This window comes from Hemitrygon akajei, chromosome 7 (genome assembly GCF_048418815.1).
Source record: "Hemitrygon akajei chromosome 7, sHemAka1.3, whole genome shotgun sequence".
Taxonomy (NCBI): domain Eukaryota; kingdom Metazoa; phylum Chordata; class Chondrichthyes; order Myliobatiformes; family Dasyatidae; genus Hemitrygon; species Hemitrygon akajei.
The window spans coordinates 169,527,584-169,547,371 of record NC_133130.1 but is presented as its reverse complement, the minus strand read 5'-3'; the positions used below and the strand labels follow the sequence as shown (position 1 = coordinate 169,547,371).

At 43.3% G+C, this 19,788-nt stretch overlaps 1 protein-coding gene across 5 annotated transcripts in view; it reads right to left on the bottom strand.

The window, feature by feature from the left end:
* LOC140731166 (LIM/homeobox protein Lhx2) overlaps positions 1-18,079 on the bottom strand; it is a 72,882-nt gene extending 54,803 nt beyond the window's left edge. The window contains exon 1 of one of the 5 annotated variants that reach the window (XM_073052571.1): positions 17,640-18,079. In XM_073052571.1, coding sequence (XP_072908672.1) covers positions 17,640-17,681 — 42 coding nt within the window. In that variant the 5' untranslated portion in view covers positions 17,682-18,079. Of the gene's footprint in view, positions 1-60; positions 634-2,916; positions 3,021-3,087; positions 3,108-17,447; positions 17,572-17,639 lie in introns of those variants that run through there. The other 4 variants (XM_073052572.1, XM_073052574.1, XM_073052573.1 and 1 more) reach the window with 4 other exon arrangements.
* Between the last annotated feature and the right edge of the window lie 1,709 nt (positions 18,080-19,788).

The window sequence follows — 19,788 nt, the reverse complement described above, 5'->3', positions numbered from 1 at the left end:
AAATAACAATTGCCCAATCCCAGCGCAGTCCTCTAGAATAGTTAAACCCGTGGTGCCTACCGTGTCTTTTTCCCCCATCTCTATCCCCGCACTGTTGGCTGGCTCCATCTTCGACCGTCTTTCCATCTCCTCTATAACTCCCTGCATCTCACCCCCCGAGATTCCGTGGAAAAGCATCGCTGAGCGGCGGAAATTACACGTGTCTTGCTCAGGCTTCGAACTCAGAACTTCCATAAGCCGGAGACTTAAGCCATGCATTTATACGCGGATATGCCCAAATCTCTCGCTCTCGCTCTCTCAGCAACAGAAACAAAAGCGAGGTCAGACCACAGGACCGGTCTTTAAAAAAAAATAAGAAAATCAAAAAAAAAATCACGTCACTTGCAACTTTTTTTTAAGTGGGGAAGGTACCCCGCTCCTTTTAAATAGCTCGCATCAAGATGTACAAAGGCTCGATCACAGAGGGTAAAAAACACAGGTTATTTTTTTTACAATGTCTGATCTCGATGCAAAAAGCTGCAGACTTGATGGCTTGTTGTTTTTAGTAAGTTACTCTTGTGCAAAGCGAAGTCTTGTGTGAGTAATTGGGGAGGAGGGGTTAGTTCTGAATTTGGTGTAATCCTTTAACGCCGCTCTGTTGCACCCGGTTTTCTCTCCGTGATTGACAGCAGCGGCCATCGCCGGCTCCGCGCCTTTTCTACCGGGACGACACGTCACCGCCCCCCGCGTGTGCCCATTGGCTGTCTCCACGCCACCGCCTTCCTATTATAGCAACGCGTGCTGGGGGCTTTCAAATTTAAAGGGAGACTGCATGGAAAAATAACATTTTTAAAAGTTCAACGATTTTTCCCTTAAAGACGCAGAATCCTAATTAGTTTGCCCCATTAAGTCAATCGCAAACCTACCCACACGCGTTCGGGTCATTGCAATAATTACCCTGACTAACTCGAAAGTACTGGTTTGCAAAGAAGCATCTGCTTCAGAATGTAAGGCAGCGCTTCGGACTTAAGAAAACGAGTTAGCAGCGAAGCCCCTGAACTATGGACTCCCGTTATATCCAACATTTAAATCGGTAGTGATACTACATGCGGCGGCGAAATGGGGTTTAACCAAAACTTTACAATCATGAATTGTATTGAAGTGGAATGGGATTTGTGGATTGAGCGGGAAGAGGCGTGACCCCAAATGAGAACAGTCAAAGTCTGGCCTTGCATTTCTGGCCCTTTCCCATACACACCAAGCACCGCAAGCCCAGTTTTATTCCCCTGATTGCAGTCGTTACAAAGGGCAAATATTCGCCATTGAAATTTTATCTCTTTTTTTTAAATAGATATTTATGTCAGTACATCTTGGAGAAATGCAGAAAGAAGTTCATTTTCCACTGGTAATGACCAAGGTTTGTAAGTTTGCCGGAAATCGAGTATCAAATAACCGCAACTTTATTCCTAAACATCCCAGGTATCTGACCAATCCCCCGTGTCAAGGAATGGTGCAACTTCAGGAGATTTTCAATCTCTATACTTGGCAGCAATTAAACAGTGTTCGAAATTTGTTTGTCTGCAGACGATTTTTGCTCATTCATATCGATTTATTATTAGTTGTGAGAAAGATAACGGGCTCCACTAAGTGTTGCCCGCCACGCTGGTGTCCTATACAGTGAAGGGTACTCATTAATTGTTCAGGTTTATATGCTGAATTCGATTTGTTTATATAATTGTTTTATCGGAGAACACGGTGGCCGGAGTCAGTTGTCAAACTGCATATTTGTAAGCAGAGAGACCGCATACAAAGATAACCGCTTGGACCAGCTCCGCAGCATGGAGCTCCAAGTCGGGGCGAAAACACCCAAGAGACGGAATTCGCCTCTGGCAGAGGATTGTCTTGCTTGCCTGGGCTGCGATAGACGCGGGTCGCGAATGATCCGTGGCACAGAGGTTTTTGATAGTCACTGATACTTTGGCCTAGTCAGTCAATTGGTTTCACGCAAGGACGAAGACCAGCTGTCCATGCTCAAACTATACAAGTAGATATAATATCGTTCGGAGAAAGGAGAATGGGCAAAGCGTTGTTAATATGTACATAGGAAATATACAGTATACACACATGTATACATATACGCACACCTATATATAGGCCAAGCGTTCTTTATATCGCACGCGCTTGTGTGTATGAAGGAGCTTTATATATATATATAGGAAAGTACTATGAGTATTATCGCACAAGTCTTCAGATTGTGATTGTATAACCCCAGAGACTGGTATGTAGATATGAACACGGATACGCCGCTTGTTGGTTAACATACAGCTCCTTAACAATCAGTACATGTATATTTTGTTTATGTGATACAGCGAGGAGAGAAGATCGTTGTTTGGCTGAATGTTCAGCAATTTACATTATAGAGCCCATAAATAAAACGCATTCTGTTTACAACAATCCCGCGATTACGATCCTGCCCCGTCCCAGCGACGTCTGTTTTACTGCGGGCGGTATTGATAACGCCCGCTCGGTTATGGGGGAGGACTAATTCTGAAAACAAAACCCGCTACCGAATACAACGGGACCTCTCTGAGATGACAATCCCCGAACTGGCATTCTCAACATTACACGCAGAACACCGGGGAAAGTTGACGGATAAGGGAAAAGATTACTCCTCTCAACTGGATGGCCGCAACAAGATTAATAAACCGAAGCGTTGCGTCTTTAATTTAACTCTACATAAACTGGAGGTGTGAATGAGCGTTCGCCATTGGTGGGGACCGCATATTGCAAACGTGAAATGCAAATAGCCCTAGTGCACAGCGTAGATGGTGTACCGGGAGTAATATAATGCACAGTCTATTTGTCTGTAAATACACTACAAAGTTGTTAACGCATGTTTGAACAATCTAAAAATAAACAGGTTGCTTTTCTACTTACTTGTGCTTCCGTTGCAAACCATTTTTGATAAGAAGAAGGTTTATTTCCCTGTAAGTGACTAAGGGCGGCAGAGGGGGTGCATTGAAACCGTCGCGGGAGTGATCTGAGGCAAATGAGCGTGGCGGGCGCGCTTTCTACAGTTGAGAGCTCTTCCTCCCTCCCCTTACCCACCTTGTGAAGTACATCCTGGTCTAGGTATCATGTCGGGAAACAATTTCTCCGCAATATCAATGTTAGCAGCGTCTAACGGCGGTATGAGCCGTATACTGAGTTTCCCATAACAGTCAAGATATTGTATCCTGAGGTTACTGATGAATGAACCAAGTATTGGACGAGTGCCATGTTATCATTAAATCCCCAGAACGTGGATGCCAGGCGTGACGTCTGATTTTTTTTTTCTTCTTCTCTGGATTGCAATTAAAATAATTCCTATTGGAATATTTTCACGGCATGCATTTGAAATATAGCTGTTAGGGCTAGCCTCTAAGCGGAACGTAGGTGGGTGGGTGCTGGGAGCCTCGAATAATACGAACTACAAGATCGCCTGAGAAAACAGGAATAATCCTGTTAGTCTCGGGAGCGCACGGTGCCCAATCAGAACAAGATTAAACTTGAAAATCAAGGCATTCTACATTGGTCACAAAGGAGTCGGCGGCACCCTGAATCCAGATGCAATTCACCGGAGCCACTCCTAACTCGCAGTCGGAAAGATAGGGTCTTGATTAGTAAGGGTACGGGGAGAAGGCAGGAGAATGGGGTTGAGAGGGACAATAAACCAGCCGTGATAGAATGGCGGAGCAGCCTCGATGGACCGAGTGGCCCAATTTGGCTCTTAAGTCTTGTGGTCTTGAGGTGTTATAGAAAAGTATACGTCCATTTACCCTCCATATCGCATTTGCTTCTGCAGTTTACAAGGTTAGGTGGGATCCACGAGTACAGGTAGGCCTTGGCGGTGTTACGACGTTTCAGCGGCTTAACTCAGTGGAGGGTGGGAGGGTGTGGGGAGGGGGATTATTACTCATTTCTCCCAATAATGTGAAAAATAAATCTTTATAACTTTAATACCTGTAACTTTATTTTGTCACGTGTGTGACATGCACGTTCTACCTACTTCTGGAAAGCACCGAATTAGACTCGGTTCCTCAGATTTAAATAAATGGGGGGGGGCGGTAGATAAAGACATTGTTATCCACGCGCTCAGGGGAGCGGGGGGGGGGGGGTGTTCGGGAAATGCTGCTGATATCACAGATTGTGTCTCCTGCGCGGGGTAAGAGTTGATAGGTGAATTGAATAGCTGACTGCAGCGGCCGCTTGCAACCTCAGCAACAACACGTCACCTTCCCCGCTACCATCTGTTAGCAGCCGCTCCCCACACCAACACACAAAGGTACCACCAGCCAGCAACCGTGACTAACTCCAAACAATAAAACTCCAGGCGCAGACTGCTTAATCTACGTGACCGAGCTCCGCTCTGATAAATGACAGGTTGTAATCTAGATACTGTGATCCAGCAAATCTCTTGATATTATTAAGCGACTGAACCAGCACCATATTATTCTTCACTTAAATGATTTTATCTGAATTTAAAATTCAAGTACTTAATTTGATATAAATTGAACTGCGAATTAAAACCTGTAATTGCTCTAGGCGCTTAATATACTGCTTGATGGTGGCTTTATATCTTCATACACAGTGATTGACAAGGTATAATTAATCATCGTTATTTCTGCTGTAAGTATGGGTTTATTCTGTAACCCTCATCAGCAATTTTCTCGAGTGCAATAATCCACCATTTTATTTCCACGTGGTATTTTTTTCCAAATGAAAATACGAGATATTAGATTAAATTACATGTAATGTGCTTATTGTAATGATTTAACAGCGCGTTGATGTCAAACTGTGATCAGTTGAAACCTCCGCCGACTGCGTGCGGGCCAGTTGCTCTATCTGGGTCCCCTTCAGCTGCGGACGAGCTGTTCCATACCGACTCGATTTGCTTTGCTGAAGATTGGCTGTTTCTTTTTCTATGGAAAAAAAATCTTATTATAACATCTAAAAGCAGTGGGACGTGGGCTGGTGGTGGGGGGGGGGGGTGGTGGGAGGAGGACGTCTTCACTCAGAGGGTGATGAAGGTGTGGAGCGAGCTGCCAGCGGAACAGGTGGCCTCGATTCGATTTCAACATTTAAGAGAAGTTTGAGTAGGTACATGGATGAGAGGGCAATGGAGGGTGCGGGTCGATGGGTCTCGGCTTGGACTAGACGAGCCGAAGAACTGTTTCTGTGCTGTACTGCTCTTTGACAGTGAGCTGAAGTTTGTAAAAGCACGGGGGAATAGGGGAAGGAACTGTCAACACTGAAAGACAGTAGGAGGGCAAGATTTCAGTGTTGTCAACACTAAGTCGATTTGTCTGCTAAATGGCCAAACTTCAATAACGTGATAATGTCATAGAAACATCCCGAGGTACATCAGCAACGTTTCATTCACTGTCCCCATTGCTTAAAATAATTGCAGAGGTGGGCGCTGGAGCAGAGTCTTTCTTTTACAAAACCCCGAGGCCTATTACCTTCACGCGGGCCCTGTCCGCCGCTAGAACTCCCTCCCCTCCAGTAACTGTCCCGTCTCCAGTGCTAAGACGCCGCGCAGTCTGCCAGCAGGAGGCGCTGCCGAGCATGGACCGAGGGTGCGCCCAACCAGCTGAACCAGACCTCGTTCATCCGGCAATGTTACAACCGGAGATGTTACAATCCCCTCGGAAAGTCTCAAATTGAATGTAGGTTTCTGTAAGCATTTGATCCCAGAGAGAGAGAGAGAGAGCGCGGCTTCTTTAGTAACTAAATAGTCGTAAAACACTTGAACGATCCTCTCCTGGTAAATATCAGCGACTTGATTTAAATTGGATAGCGCGTAGATGTCACGATATATCTGGGAGGGGCGTAAAATCTACCTGCCTTAATTGAACAGAAGTTACTGCCTACTGACAAGCTCATTTGTCGAGTTTTCAGCGCCAATATTTCACTGCACAAACCGGTTCCCTGGACACGAGGAACACATGCAATGGGAAATCTGCGTGAGAGCGTGTTCGGTGTCTCACGATCACAATATCACAAGTAAATATAAACTGAATTATTTTGTCCAAAATATCGACGCATTATTGCGAAACCTCAGCGCAAGGAAGGTAGCATGTGACCCGACCTTGAAAGCTTCATTTCATTTTTCCTGTGTTAAACTTTGCGTTTGGAACAGTGTGGGCTGCTTCGGTCCGTGTTCTAAACGCCGTATTCAGTGACTGTGAAGATGCCCGTGTAAATATCTAATTAGTAAATAACGGGCGCCAATTTCACACAAAGTTCAAAGTAAATTTCTTATCGGAATTAGTTATATGTCAGCATATACAACTCCGAGATTCGTTTTCTTGTGGACATTCACAGTTTAAAAAAGAAACGCAAAATAATAATATTATGAATGAATTAAATCTAATAAATGACGAGAACATGATATGAACAGTCCTTGAAAGTGAGTCCATAGGCTGTGGAATCAGTTCAGTGTTGGGGTGAGTGTGGTTGCGTGCAGTTATCCCCTCTGGTTCAAGAGCCTGATGGTTGAGGGGGTAAACTTCCAAACGACAGTGCAACCTCCTTATAAGCCAGTAGCCCCTTTCCTGAGTTAGCTTTGAACTCACCGCACGCTCTAGCTACACAATCAGGCCGTCTTGAACTAACCTTATCCTCGTTAACCGCTTCCCCGTAATCGTTCCTATTTAGTCTGGGTGGTGTGTGTGTGTGGGGGGGAGGTGAGGGTGGAGGGTAAGCGCTCCCTTTACTCGGAAAGGTGGCTCGTGGCCCCTTCTGGTCTGTGTGTCTGTCCCGTCACTGAGAATGTTTTCGCCACAAACTTGTTTTGGAAACTGGAGCTGGAGAGATGTCAGACGGCTCAACCGTGCAACTGGCGAATGTTTTGGAGAAACGTTTCCGCGAGAATCTGAATACCACAACGGAAAGTATGTGTGTGTGTGGGGGGGGGGAGTGGGAGAGACAGAGAGAGTATGTATGAGCAAGGGAGAGATTGTGTGAGAGAGTTTCCCTGTGTGTGTGTGAGAGAGAGAATCTCGTCATACCATTTTCTCGATATGTATTGAGTTCTCAATATGATTCTTTTTGTATTTGCATTATTTTGTTGTCGTGTGCACAATGGTTGTTTGTCCATCCTGTTGGATGTTCTCTGCCATTGAATTTATTGTATTCTTTAGTGAATGCCCGCAAGAAAATGATTCGCAGAATTGTATATGGTGACATAAATGTACTTTGATATAAAATTAACTTTGAACTTTTGAACTTCGAACTATGTGTGATTAAATCTGTGTGTGTGTGTGTGAGAGAGAGAGAGAGAGAGAGAGAGAAGCTTCCCAATATCTGCAGATTTTCCCGTGTTTGTGAAAGTGAGTATGCATGTGTGAGAGTGGGAGAGAGATTGTGTATATGGTGGCGTATGAGTGTGTCTGTGTGTAGGTATTGTGATTAAATCTCTACATGTCTGAGTGTGTATGAGTATGTAGATATATAACTAAATCTGTGTGGATGTGTGTCTGTGCTTGAGAGACTGAGGGAGAGAGAGTCTCTGTAAATCTGAATGTATGTGTGGACCTGTTTTGTTTGTGAGTGTGAGTTCTTCGGCACGATTCTCTCTGTGTGTTAATGTAAATCTGTAAAAAAGACTGAGTGTAGTTTAGTGTAGATATGTCTCTGCCTGTACGCAGGTATGAATGCAAATCCTTGTGTGTTTGTGTGTGTGTGTGTGTGTGTGACAGAGAGAGAGATGTGCATCTAATGAGGGTGTGTTTGTGTTCGTATTTGTGTGTCTGATTTTGTGGGCTGTGTCAAAATGCGAATCTACGTAATTTGCGCGAGTGTGCGCCTTGGTGTGAGCGTGTACGAGTGTGAACCTCGTGCGTTTTTGCGAGGGCCGATGAGTGTAAAAATTGGAGTATTGGTGTGTGAACAGTGTCTGTGGCGTGTTTCTGTGCGTGTACGCGCACTTGTTTTAGTGTTTGTGTGTGTGTGTTGTCTGTGAGTTTGTGTGTGTGAGAGTATGTGTATGTGTTTGTCTGTGTGTGTGTTTGTGTGTATACATGCATATCCTTCCACCCTCCCTCCCCACCCCCACCCAGCTCTCCCTGCTGTCTGTCTTCAAAATGTGGAGAGCCCGGACCTGAATTAATTAGCCGCTTTGGCTGTTACCGGGACAGTAACAATTTGTCCTTACCGGATAATACGGGCTTCCTATGAACCCTCAGCATCAAATTCACAATTAAAACAGTGCCCCTGTAGGGTAAACGTGGCAACTAAGCGAGGAGCTAGAACTGATCTTGGAGCCGAGTTTTTGATGCGTGCAGGACGAAGCAGCTATTCAGAGAACAAGCATGCGAACGGTGCCTGGTTTTGGACAATTTCCCCCCAAACATCCCCTTGCTGGGAATGTTGCTCGTTTGGGATTCCAACAACCATCAGACTTTTCAGAGAGAAACTTTTGGACGCGTTTACTGTAGACTGCAGGAACTGGCCATTTCTCATAATTTTCTTTCCACATCAAAAGGATTCAACACACTTAAAGTCTCCTCTCAGGGAAATAATAAGTAAAGAATCTCTTTTTATTTGATGTGTTTCTGCACGTTTCCATTTTTATGAGTAGGTTATGAGGATGGCTGTAGGGGGTATTCGTCTGCGGGAAATCTGTCTGCAAATGAAATTTTTAGACGCAGAAGTGTTTTTGGAGTGTTGGATGTATCCGCATTCTTCTTAGCACAGCAGAGACCAGTATCGCATTACTTCCGCGGGGCTGGCCTCCAACGCAAGAGGCCGGCTCGGTTAGAAATCACAACAAAAGGGCGAAATTGTCTTTAGTTTTCCCTTGCATCCGGAATTAAAGTAGATGCATGTATGTATACGAGTTTGAATGTGAGTGCGTGTGTATGTGTGCACCTCTTGTGTATGTGGTCTACATGCGTGTGCAATTGTGTATGTTATTTCAACTTTAGTCGGAGTTTTTTGCATGTATGTGTTTATGAACGTGCTTGTGTGTGTTTTAATATATATGGGCTTGAATATTTTTCTATTTATTTTTATTTATTGAAATACAGCGCGGAATAGGTCGCTCTGGCCCTTCGAGCCCAGCAATCCTCGATTTAACCCTTGACCTAATCATGGGACAATCAACAATGACCAATTTCTATCAAGTGTTTGATCTGTGGGAAGAAACCGGAGCACCCGGAAGAAACCCGCAGGGTCACAAGGGAGAGAGTACAAACTCCTTACAGAGAGTGGCGGAAAATGAGCCCGGATTGCTGGTACTGTAAAGCGTTGTGCTTACCACTATGCTATTGTGACGCCCACGTGTATGTTTCATGTAGGTACGCCTGTATGTACTGTATGGGCCTTTATATGCATTTATACTTACATTTGTAGGAATAGTATACACATATGTGATTGTACGCGAATTTCTGTCCTGCGGAACTCTAGTAAATACAATTCAGAGGGGTAGTCCCAAATCCTTTTGTTTAGCATGAAACATCTGTAAAAGGTTACTAAAATAACTGCAGCCTAAGAGAGATCGACCTGATCTGAATATATCCGAAGCAGATAAAAGAAGGATTCTGGAGTTACAGCCGGAGATTTGTTTTAAAAACCGAACTTCAGGTTGGCATTTAACGCCATACGCTCTGCCCGCTAACTGTACGTTGTTGGGTGGCTGTTGGGGAGGTGGGGTGGGGGTTCACTGGGTGAATGCTCCCAGTACTCAAGCATTTTCTTGAATACTAAATACGCAATTTTTGAGAATTTACTTTTACAGGCAGATAACGGTATGTGAAACTTTGTGATCGGACTCGGGAACTAAGCGGGGGGGGGGAGGGGATGAACGTGGAAGTCTTCAGAATTAGTTGGGCACGACACACGCAGTTTAACGATTGTAATAGATAAATAACTAGAAACCAGCGCAACGCGAGTTTTGTGCTATTAACTATATAGCGTCATGAGAAGCAAGGAAATAAGATGTCAAGATGCCATTGTCTTCTGCAGTTGGTTTAGCATCCGTGCAGCAGGAGAGGTTAGATAAATCTTTACAATGCCTATGTTTTCCTCAGTTTGATGGTAAGTACCGAACGCCTATATTGAATTAGGTTCCCATTTTAAATTTAATCGCCTTTTTTAACCAGTCTATGATTCATTCTCTCATTAACGGAGCCACCTGCCGAAAGTTAAATAAAACGCTTCAGTATATCGGTCATGACACTAATAGGTCGGGCTGCAGAAGTTCCATTAATTAAAACTCAATTGAACACTTAAATGTCACGCTTGCCTCATGATCGGAAAGCGGCGGCCAAAATGCTCAGGGTTCCACACACGCACACACATAAACGCTTTTAAACAAAATTTAAAAGTACGCACTTCACACGTTGAACCGACCTTACTCCCAACGCACTTTAACATCTCTGCGTATCAACGCGAGGAGCAATTAGCTGGTCGTTTCTTTAATTAAGTACTCCTGGCGGATTTTCACTGAGGACAGACCACTGCGCCCTTTTTACAGGGGAGAGGATGGAGCAAACTTTCTCCATAATTCTCACCGAGAAGCTGGAAATTTACTGATTTTGCGTCTTTTAAAAATAAAAAAACTGCTGGTTTGATGAGATTAGTTCTGATCTTCACGTCAACATCTTCTACAAGAAAGCAGATTAATTAAGTGCCAGGTCAAACATAACAAGGTGAAAGGTCAGTTATTCGAGTTGATTGCGATTGTGACCACTTTAAGGCTCCCCATCTTTCGCTGGGAGCCCCAACGCTATTTAAACGTTGGCTTCGTAAGAACAGGTTTTGTCATTCGCAAGTTCAATTTCAATCCAAGCAGAGGTATGTTTAAATTTTGGCCTCATTTTGTTTGACCTGATTGGTTCGTTGATTACTTACATTTCATGAAACTAAGAAGAATTTGGGAAAGATTGCAAACGTTTTCTGAGGCCCATTTGAAGTGATGGTGGAATATTTTAAAATACCAGCTCTGCTCACTTAAATGTAAAAAGTTCGAAGTTAAACGTAAGAAGGCAATGTGTTTTTTTTTGTGGGACCAGATGTACTATACATGTCGATGAAGCGACAAGTTCTGTATTTCGCAACGCACGCGTTTCTCTTATTCACATTTTGTCGTTGTGTTTAGCCATCTCCCTACTGGGGCAAAGGATGCCAACAGCAGCTCGCCAGTCTTTCAAGTTGCCCCCAGGTGTGGCCCAACTTCGCAGATCCTCCCTCACCCAGGGATGAGGTCTTTGGAGTTTCTGTAGCTCTGGGTCTTTGCGGGATGAGTTGCCAGCCACCCACCTTTCACAGCCGGGCTTGGGACTGTCCATGGCGGAGTTTTGTTTCTGTATGTTTTAGCAGAATCAGTTTGTACTAAAACAAGATTTAAAAAAAAAAAGAAATCGGGAGATGCTTCCGTTTGTGTTTACATTTCAGTAATTCTGCTGGTCAAGTTGTACTATTCCAATGATAGGGCCCGTCTTGTAGTGATTTGTTTAAAAGTTAGATTAAGGAAATTGATTATTCTGTCCATTTCAATTTCGAAAAAATACATCGAACACGATATTTTATTCCAATTATTTAAATTAAGTTTTTAAGTGAGGACCGGAGAGTGGAGTCTATCATTTAATCAGCTCCAGCAAGCATCAAGTTTAGTGTCTTTTTGTGTTATTCTAGATGGCACAAACTCAGTTTTAATTGTGATCTGAAATTCATCAGGAATTCATTGTATTTTGAGAGAAATACAGGCACCAAATTCTCGCTTCAGAAATTTAAAGGTTTTATTTTGTTTCAATTTGCAATTTCAAAGACGCCCCAGGCCCGGAGACGGCTAACAACTCGAATTAAATATCAGAAGCAGAAGAGAAGCTGGAAATCCAGAGTAACATACACAAAATACTGGACAGGCTGCTGGTCAGTCAGCATCTATGGAAAGGCAGAAAACGGCAACATTTTGGGTAGAGACCCTTGAGACTTGAGGATGGGTCTCGGCACGAAACGTCACCTGTGTATATATTAGATCATCAATGCGAACTCAGTTTACAATTTATAAGACGCCCCAGGCCGGAAGACAGCTAATGACTCAAATTATTATCACAAGTTTATCTAAAATGAACAGGAGCTCTCATTGTTTGTGAGATTACTGAATGGTGTTCATTACTTTAACTTAGTAAATGCCCATGAGTCCTTGCGCATGGACTGTTCATCCCTCTCCATCAGGGAGGAGGCTACGTAGCATCCACACCAGGACCACCAGACTCAAAAACAGTTACTTCCCCCGAGCAGTAAGGCTGATCAACACCTGCACCCACTAACCCTCCCCTCCACACCCCCAATCACCACTACTTTATCATTTCCTGTCAGTCACCTATGTACAGACACTCCTGTGCTTAGTGTGAATTTATAAACATACTATATATATATATACTATGTATTTATATTTATTGTGTTTTCATTATCATAGTGCTCTTTATCTTCTTGTGCTACACCGGATCGGAGTAACAATTATTTCGTCCTTGTGTGCTGGAAATGACTTTAAACAATCTTGAATCTTAGTAAAGAGTTATGGAAATGGCGCGCCCACCGCATGGATCATTCTGTGAAATTGACTTGTTCGCACCTAAGCCCACGTGGACTGTGAAATCTGCGCTGAGTTTTACTGCACGCCACTGTTGGCGAAGCAGTTTAACTCGTGGCACAACCGACACCCCGTTGGCACAAGAAATACTGCGGATTCTGGAAATCCACAGCAACACTCGGGATACTGGAGAAACTCAGCAAGTCAGGCAACACTTGCCTGTCCCGGTAGGCCCATTGTTTCAGCCTGCTCCTGCCCCACTGAGCTGGTGTCCGCATAACCTCGACTCCATTTAATCCCCTTTAGTTCAGTCTCTTCCCGCCCACATCCGCGACACCATCACATGCTCACGATCCCCTCAACAGCTTTCCATTCCATAGCCATGGCCGCCTCATTTTCAGCATGCATCTCCGGTCAGTATACACCCCCTCCCCCCCACCCCATCCTATCAAGAAGGCCTTAAAGCTCTCGACTTCTTTCTTGACAACAGACCCATGCGGTTCTCCACCACCACCGCTCCACCGTCCGGCGGAACTGGTCCCCATCCTCAACCATTGCTCTTTCGGCTCCTCCCACTCTGCTTGACCTGCGGAGTTCCGCATTCTCTGTGTGTTGTCAACCCATTGGCTTGTTTAGTCCGCTTAAGACCGGAGTAGATGTTACGGGAGGCACGGGCCAGGCACCAGTATCAGCTGCACTCTGTATTGGAAAATGTCTCGTCCACTGACGGCGTCTGATGCCGGACGTGCACGCGGTCTGCCGGAGTAACTGCTCCCTGCTGTACAACAGATTAATCATTATATCAGCGTGACTGACATCTGTTGACCAGTTGTTCCCTCTCCACCCTAACAAGGCGGCTGGACCGATTAAAAACAGTTCAAGCATATTGGACCCTGAATCATTAGTTACTTTAGTTAATCAATTGGGAAGACCTGGCCGGTCAAACCAGTAAACCAGAATAATTAATACTGTCTGTTAACATTGCAAGGGTGAGAGGGTCAACTGTGCTGAACACTACTACGCCAGTGATAGATTTAAGTTTGGATTCTGGCCAATGAGATGTTATAGGTAGTCCATGAAATTGGGCACCAGGGGTCTGAGCTACATCTCCCCATTACATTTATTGCCACAGCGGAATAACGATTTAAAACCCATCGGCCATGCTCTCTTCGCGCTGCTGCCATCAGGAATGAGGCACAGGAGCCTCAGGACCCACACCACCAGGTTCAGGAACAGCTATTACCCCTCAACCATCAGGCTCTCGAACCAGAGGGGATAACTTCACTCACTTCGACACTGAACTGTTCCCACACTTTCAAGGACTCTTCATCTCATTTTGTCGATATTTATTTATTGTTCTCTTTGTATTTACTGTGAATGGCCAGAAGAAAACGAATCTCAGGGTAGTATAAGGTGACATACAGGCACCTTGGGTTATAAATTTACTTTGAGTCAAATAGATAGGAGCTGCTTGAGTTACTGATGGCTCCAATCTTGACGCTATGTATTGACAAATATTGAGAGGAACTACTGGGATCTCCCCAAGTACAGGTTGGCGTGGCGGGAACCAATCCAGTGGCAAACATCGAGAAAAGGGAATTGTGGTGATATCGTCTTCAAAACACAGTTTTAGAAAGCATGTTGTAAATATTTGCATTCCTTAATTTGCATAAAGATACCTAGTTTATTCTGCACCTGCCCCCTCGTGCTCTGGTAAAAAGATGTCATTTATTACAGCCCGAGACCTCTCTCCTCGTTGTCAGTGGAAACCAAGAACATTTCAGATTAAACTGGAAACCAAGAACGATTCAGATTAAAATAGTTGCTCAAAATTTAGAGGGTAGGCGGTGAATATGGTTCTCGCAAGTACTGGTCGTGCCGGCAATTTATCCGCGTCAGTAGACGGACCCTCGGTATTTTAAAACACGAGCTTCTGTTGGAAATCCGGAGCAACACACAGTCGCACACAAATTGCTGGAGGAGCTCAGCAGGTCAGGCAGCATCTGTAGAAATTAATAAACAGTCGACGTTTCGACAGGACTCCCTGTTTAATTTTAGCCAGACTGGGCAGTCCTGGGCAATGTTTATAATCTACTGAAACATTAAAGCACGTGAGAAATATTTATATGAATGGAATATAAGTATCAACCAACACTAATATTAATACTACAATTAAATTATCAGTCGCTGGAGAGGTTTCCAATGCAAAGGACCGGTTTCCGCCTGGTTAACTGCTTTACAATCATACTTGATAATTCATGACGGTGAATGAGTGTCTTTCCGATCTATCAACACGCGAATGCAAGCTGTCAGCAATTGGCGTGTCCTATGTTGTCTGATAATTTGATCTATGCTGTACACTTTAGTCGTGACATCAATTCATTCCTCGCTTGATTCATTAACACGGTCTGTAGATCAATCTACAACGTAGGTCGGCTATCCGCTATCCACGGCCTCCTTGGCCCATCGTATTTCAAGTCCCATGTTCTAATCGCTTTCCAGAACTATTTTCTAGTGAAATCAGCAGAATTTCTCCCACCCGCTTATAACTACAAAGTGAACAAGTCACACAGTTGAAGACTAACACACACAAAATGCTGGAGGAACTCAGCAGAACAGGCAGCATCTATGGAAAGGAATAAACAGTCGACGTTTCGGGCTGAGACCTTTCATCAGTCAAAGACTAAGCTTACTCAAAGTGCCGGCTATTTTAACTCCATGGCTCCGGTTCCCTTTATTTTATAGATTATCTGGCGGACAAATACGACCCCATTTTAACATCATAAAATTCATCCTGCGAATGAGCATTGCATTAAGGCGAGAAAGACAAATAACCCGAGTTAGGACAGTTTTAGTAACAATTAATAGAGGATGAAATACGTTCCTATCTTGCCAACTTGGCCCCCTGATTTCCAAACTTACGCTGGGGAATGAATTAGCATTCGCAAAATCTGAACACACGAGGGAAAGTTCGCTCTGACGACTTTAAAGCCGATTATTTGATGGTACACTTGACTTGTCTGCCAAATTAACTACAGCCCTGCTGTACGAGACATTTCATGGTTTACTCTGGGCAACAAGCAGCCTGGACCTGTTCCCCCCCCCCCCCCCCACCTCCACCGCCCCACCCCCACCCCCTTTAACAGACTAGTCCGTCTATATGTATCGCTGATGCATAACTTAAACCGGGAGAGAAGTCAGATATTTACTCTCTACGTTTATAATGAGGATATTACAGAACTGAATTCACCAGCGCGCTTTGTGTTATGCTAACTAGTTTAACTAAACAATCGCGCTTTGTTTATCCTAACCAGTTTAACTAACACTGTTGGTTGCTGGACTGAATACTTCAATAGGAAGTGGTTTTTAAAACGGCCATACATTGTGAGGGCTGTTTTAGAATTTCTTTGAGACACAGGCTCGCTTCTAACTTCGTAACTCATGTTAGCTCGAAGGTAGAAAACAAAATTTCTACATAAAACAATGTGTACATAGAGGGGAGATTACAAAACAACCCAAAATGTTTACTTTCCAAGACCAGTTTTACCTTGCATGGGGGTCAAGATTAAGATAGTTAGTATCCACAGTATTGCGTAAAATATCAGATTATACCCAAGATCTCACAGAGCACAAAAACAATGCTTAGCAACCTTGTAGGCGTTGTTTTTGCTGTATTATTTCGGCTACACGCGTTCACATTTTAAACAATAGGCATAGTAATTTCATAAACTAGAATAAATAATCGTTGTACATCAGTCTTTATAACGCTAGTTTATTTTAACATAAATTTCACTATGAAATATATCCAGGATTTCCTATGAAGCTATTCGCTTTATTTGTATTTCTGACCACACCATGTTAGAATCGATGATAATAAATAGATCACAAAATGTGGGCATTAAAAAGCCCGCACGTTAAAATGTGGATAGAGCTCTGTTGATGAACAGAAGCACACGAGGGTGGCGTGCAGTGTGATAAGCCCTGACACTATCTATGGCATTGTCAATACAGGGAAAACGCTGTAAGAGGAAGTCAAACTATCTTGAAGCGACATTCGAATAATTAGCCACCACTGAAGCGGGCATTAAAAACGGGACAAAAATCCACAGTGTAATTCCAAAACAAAAGAAACCTCAACCTTACATGGATTAACCGTCCCAAAACGATCTGTCTGTTGTTATATTCGTAAGGGTCGATCCCCGCTACACAATCAGGTTTAAATTACCATGTACAATTTTCTTTCAACATCGCGCAACACGGATCGGTCACCACACGTGCAAAGCACAGAATCAATCCTCTAAAATATTTTAAACACAAGAGGTTCTTAAACTATTTCTGCCTAACGTACATGAAGCGTATAAATCCAGTATAGAAGTCAGCTTTATTTTTAATAGTGGTAGTCATATATATATATATATATATATATATATATATATATATATATATATATATTGCAATTGAAATCGCTGTACACTATTTAGTCTAACTGTCTCTTCAACTCTGCTTCGTGCTGCTAAGATTAAAATCAATAACCTTAAAGCGTCTACGGATCTACATAATAAACAGCAACTGCTTAAAGATCGGCTCCCGCTTACTCGGGCCCCATGCAAATTAAAACATGCAGAATGCTTAATTGAATAAATACATATTTAATACAGGCGCATGTTATCGGGGCATTATAACGTCTAGATGTTTGGGTTATACATTATACATCATTCTTATACACAGGATGTCCGCAGGCGTGTATGAAATATGATATTGCAACATTCACAAGCGATTAATGCATCAACCGAGCATAAATTAATCAGCCTACTAAATTTTCACAGTCTAATAAATTTGAGGTTGGTTCGAACAATATTACGCCGTCACAGGATAAATCATGTCTTACCGCCAGCCAGTTTCGCCACTGCGGTAACACCGCCAGACCTGTTCTCCTGGCAGGACTGTAACCTAATTGTTTACGAACAATTGGAGAATCTGTATTCGATCGCCAGTAACCCAGACGGAACGCCACATACAGCTGTAATCCAGAGCCCCCACTCCCTTTATAATCCTTGTGTATATCTGACCTCTGACCCACCTGCAGCGTCAAACTCCGCCGCCGCATCAATTCTTCTTCCATTTCTGAACTTTTTTTTCTTGTTGTTGAGGGCTGGCTGACTTTCCTTGTTAAACATGCCCCGTGACAAGTCAATCACGTTTGATCGTGATCTGATATCGCCAACTGCAACATCCTTCGCTTTCGTCAGATAGTTTTTTTTCTTCTCTCTTTCTCTCTCGGTCGCAACGGCTGCGAATTCTTTGACAAAGGAAAAGACGATTTTATAACCCACTCTAATTAATTTGACGAGCTCCGTATAGGTTGCAGGGAGTATCGGAAGAGTTGGGAACTACCTTGGACAAAATGTTAATGTAAATCCTCTGAATGATTGCTTCACAGTCAGACTGTCTGGTCGTTGCAAAGGACCCCTTACACGGCCCGTTTAATAAGTTCAAGACATGCCCGTTACCTTTACTTCCCCTGGCCTTAGTCAGTACAAATAAAATCCTTCCGATGAAGTGCTATACCGGAAACGAATAACTATTCTTCCACGTCGGTTACGTCTATTAGTCGGAAAAGTCCTGTTCGCTCTCTCTAACAAATGGTTCTGATTAGCTTTTACAGCTAGTCACCTCATCTAGCAGAACCTACTGAAAGCCCGGCGCCTCTTCCATACCACAGCGTTGACCTAAGGACAAATAAGTCGTTGTGGGTGACAAAGTATCGCCTTTGCAAAAGAATCCGCAAACTTTCGGCGGAAGAGCAGGGCTCTCCGTGAGTTTGAGCATTAGTGGAGTCTGTGTGTGGGGGGGTGGGGGGGGGGAGCGAAGACGGAACTGAATAGAAGCCGCTGTTTGTTGCTATAACACGCAACGCTTGGTGGGCAAAATAGCTTTTCCTTTGGGGGACTTTGTAATTGGTATTGGTTCTTAATCTTGTAACAGTTTTTATTTTATTTACGCAATTAGATTATTTTCCGCCCCGAGAACCGTCTTAAATACACGCTGTCACAATCCACATTTTTAGAATGTAAATGAACATTTCATATGTCCCTTTTTTCCAGCATAGCCTTTCCGAAAGTTCTGTGAAGTGTCATTATTTTGAAAACAGTCTCTTTGGAGGTGACAAGAATGGTAAACACCTTCTGCATTTACATCATTCATATTACATGAATTCGCTTAAAGTCACAACGTATGACAGCGCTGTAGCGGTAATGTAAGAGGCAGCTTCATGCTCACTCCGTGTTACCTGCACCCATCCCACATTAGCATACACCGTGTAGCAGGACTCTCTGCTTTAAATTACCACCAGCTCTCCTGTGTAGGCGCTGGTGACCCTGAATCTTTCACATGATATATTAAAAATGACATTATAATGATTGACATTTTCAGAAATCCTGGCTCGAAGTTCATAAATTGCAAAACAGCGCGCCGCCCGGTATCTTGGCACCGGGAGATACCTCGCCAATTTTTACAAAAACGATCAACTATTCATGTCCCGTTAATGTATTAAGCATCACACTGGAAATACAAATTGCATATGTCGAATATTGAAACGGTATTTTTAAAAAAACATATTTAATAATCGCTGATTTAATTTTATTCGACGCCCTTTGCAACATTCCATTGAATACAATTTCTTATGTGAAATTACAGGCAAAATTATACTAATAACGTGTAACATTTGCTGTTTGCGGAATTTTTAATTTATACAACGCATAATCGCTGTTGTCCTGCATTTAATTGGACTTACAATTGCCAATAGCGAGATGTTAATCAAAATAAATTGGTGTTAAACAGTAAATCATTAAATCTGTATTGCAATGTAAGTGTAACTAATGTGTTTTGACTTCAAGCAACTGAATGCAAATAATGAATCTGTCACCGAGGATGCGCTCATTAAACAAAGCTGGGTGCACCAGGGTCCATCAGAAAGGAATTACATCGTCACGTGTGTGTGTGTGTGTGTGTGTGTGTGTGTGTGTGTGTGTGTGTGTGTGTGTGTGTGTGTGTGTGTGTGTGTGTGTGTGTGTGTGTGTGTGTGTGTACTTAATACAAACATACGTATCTTAAAAAAACAAAATCCTTGAAGGATAGGAAACAGCAGGGATTAAGATGAATTATTTCTTTAAAAAAAACGGGACAATCTTCCCATGAGCTACAGGGAGCTTTAGTGATGTTCATACTAA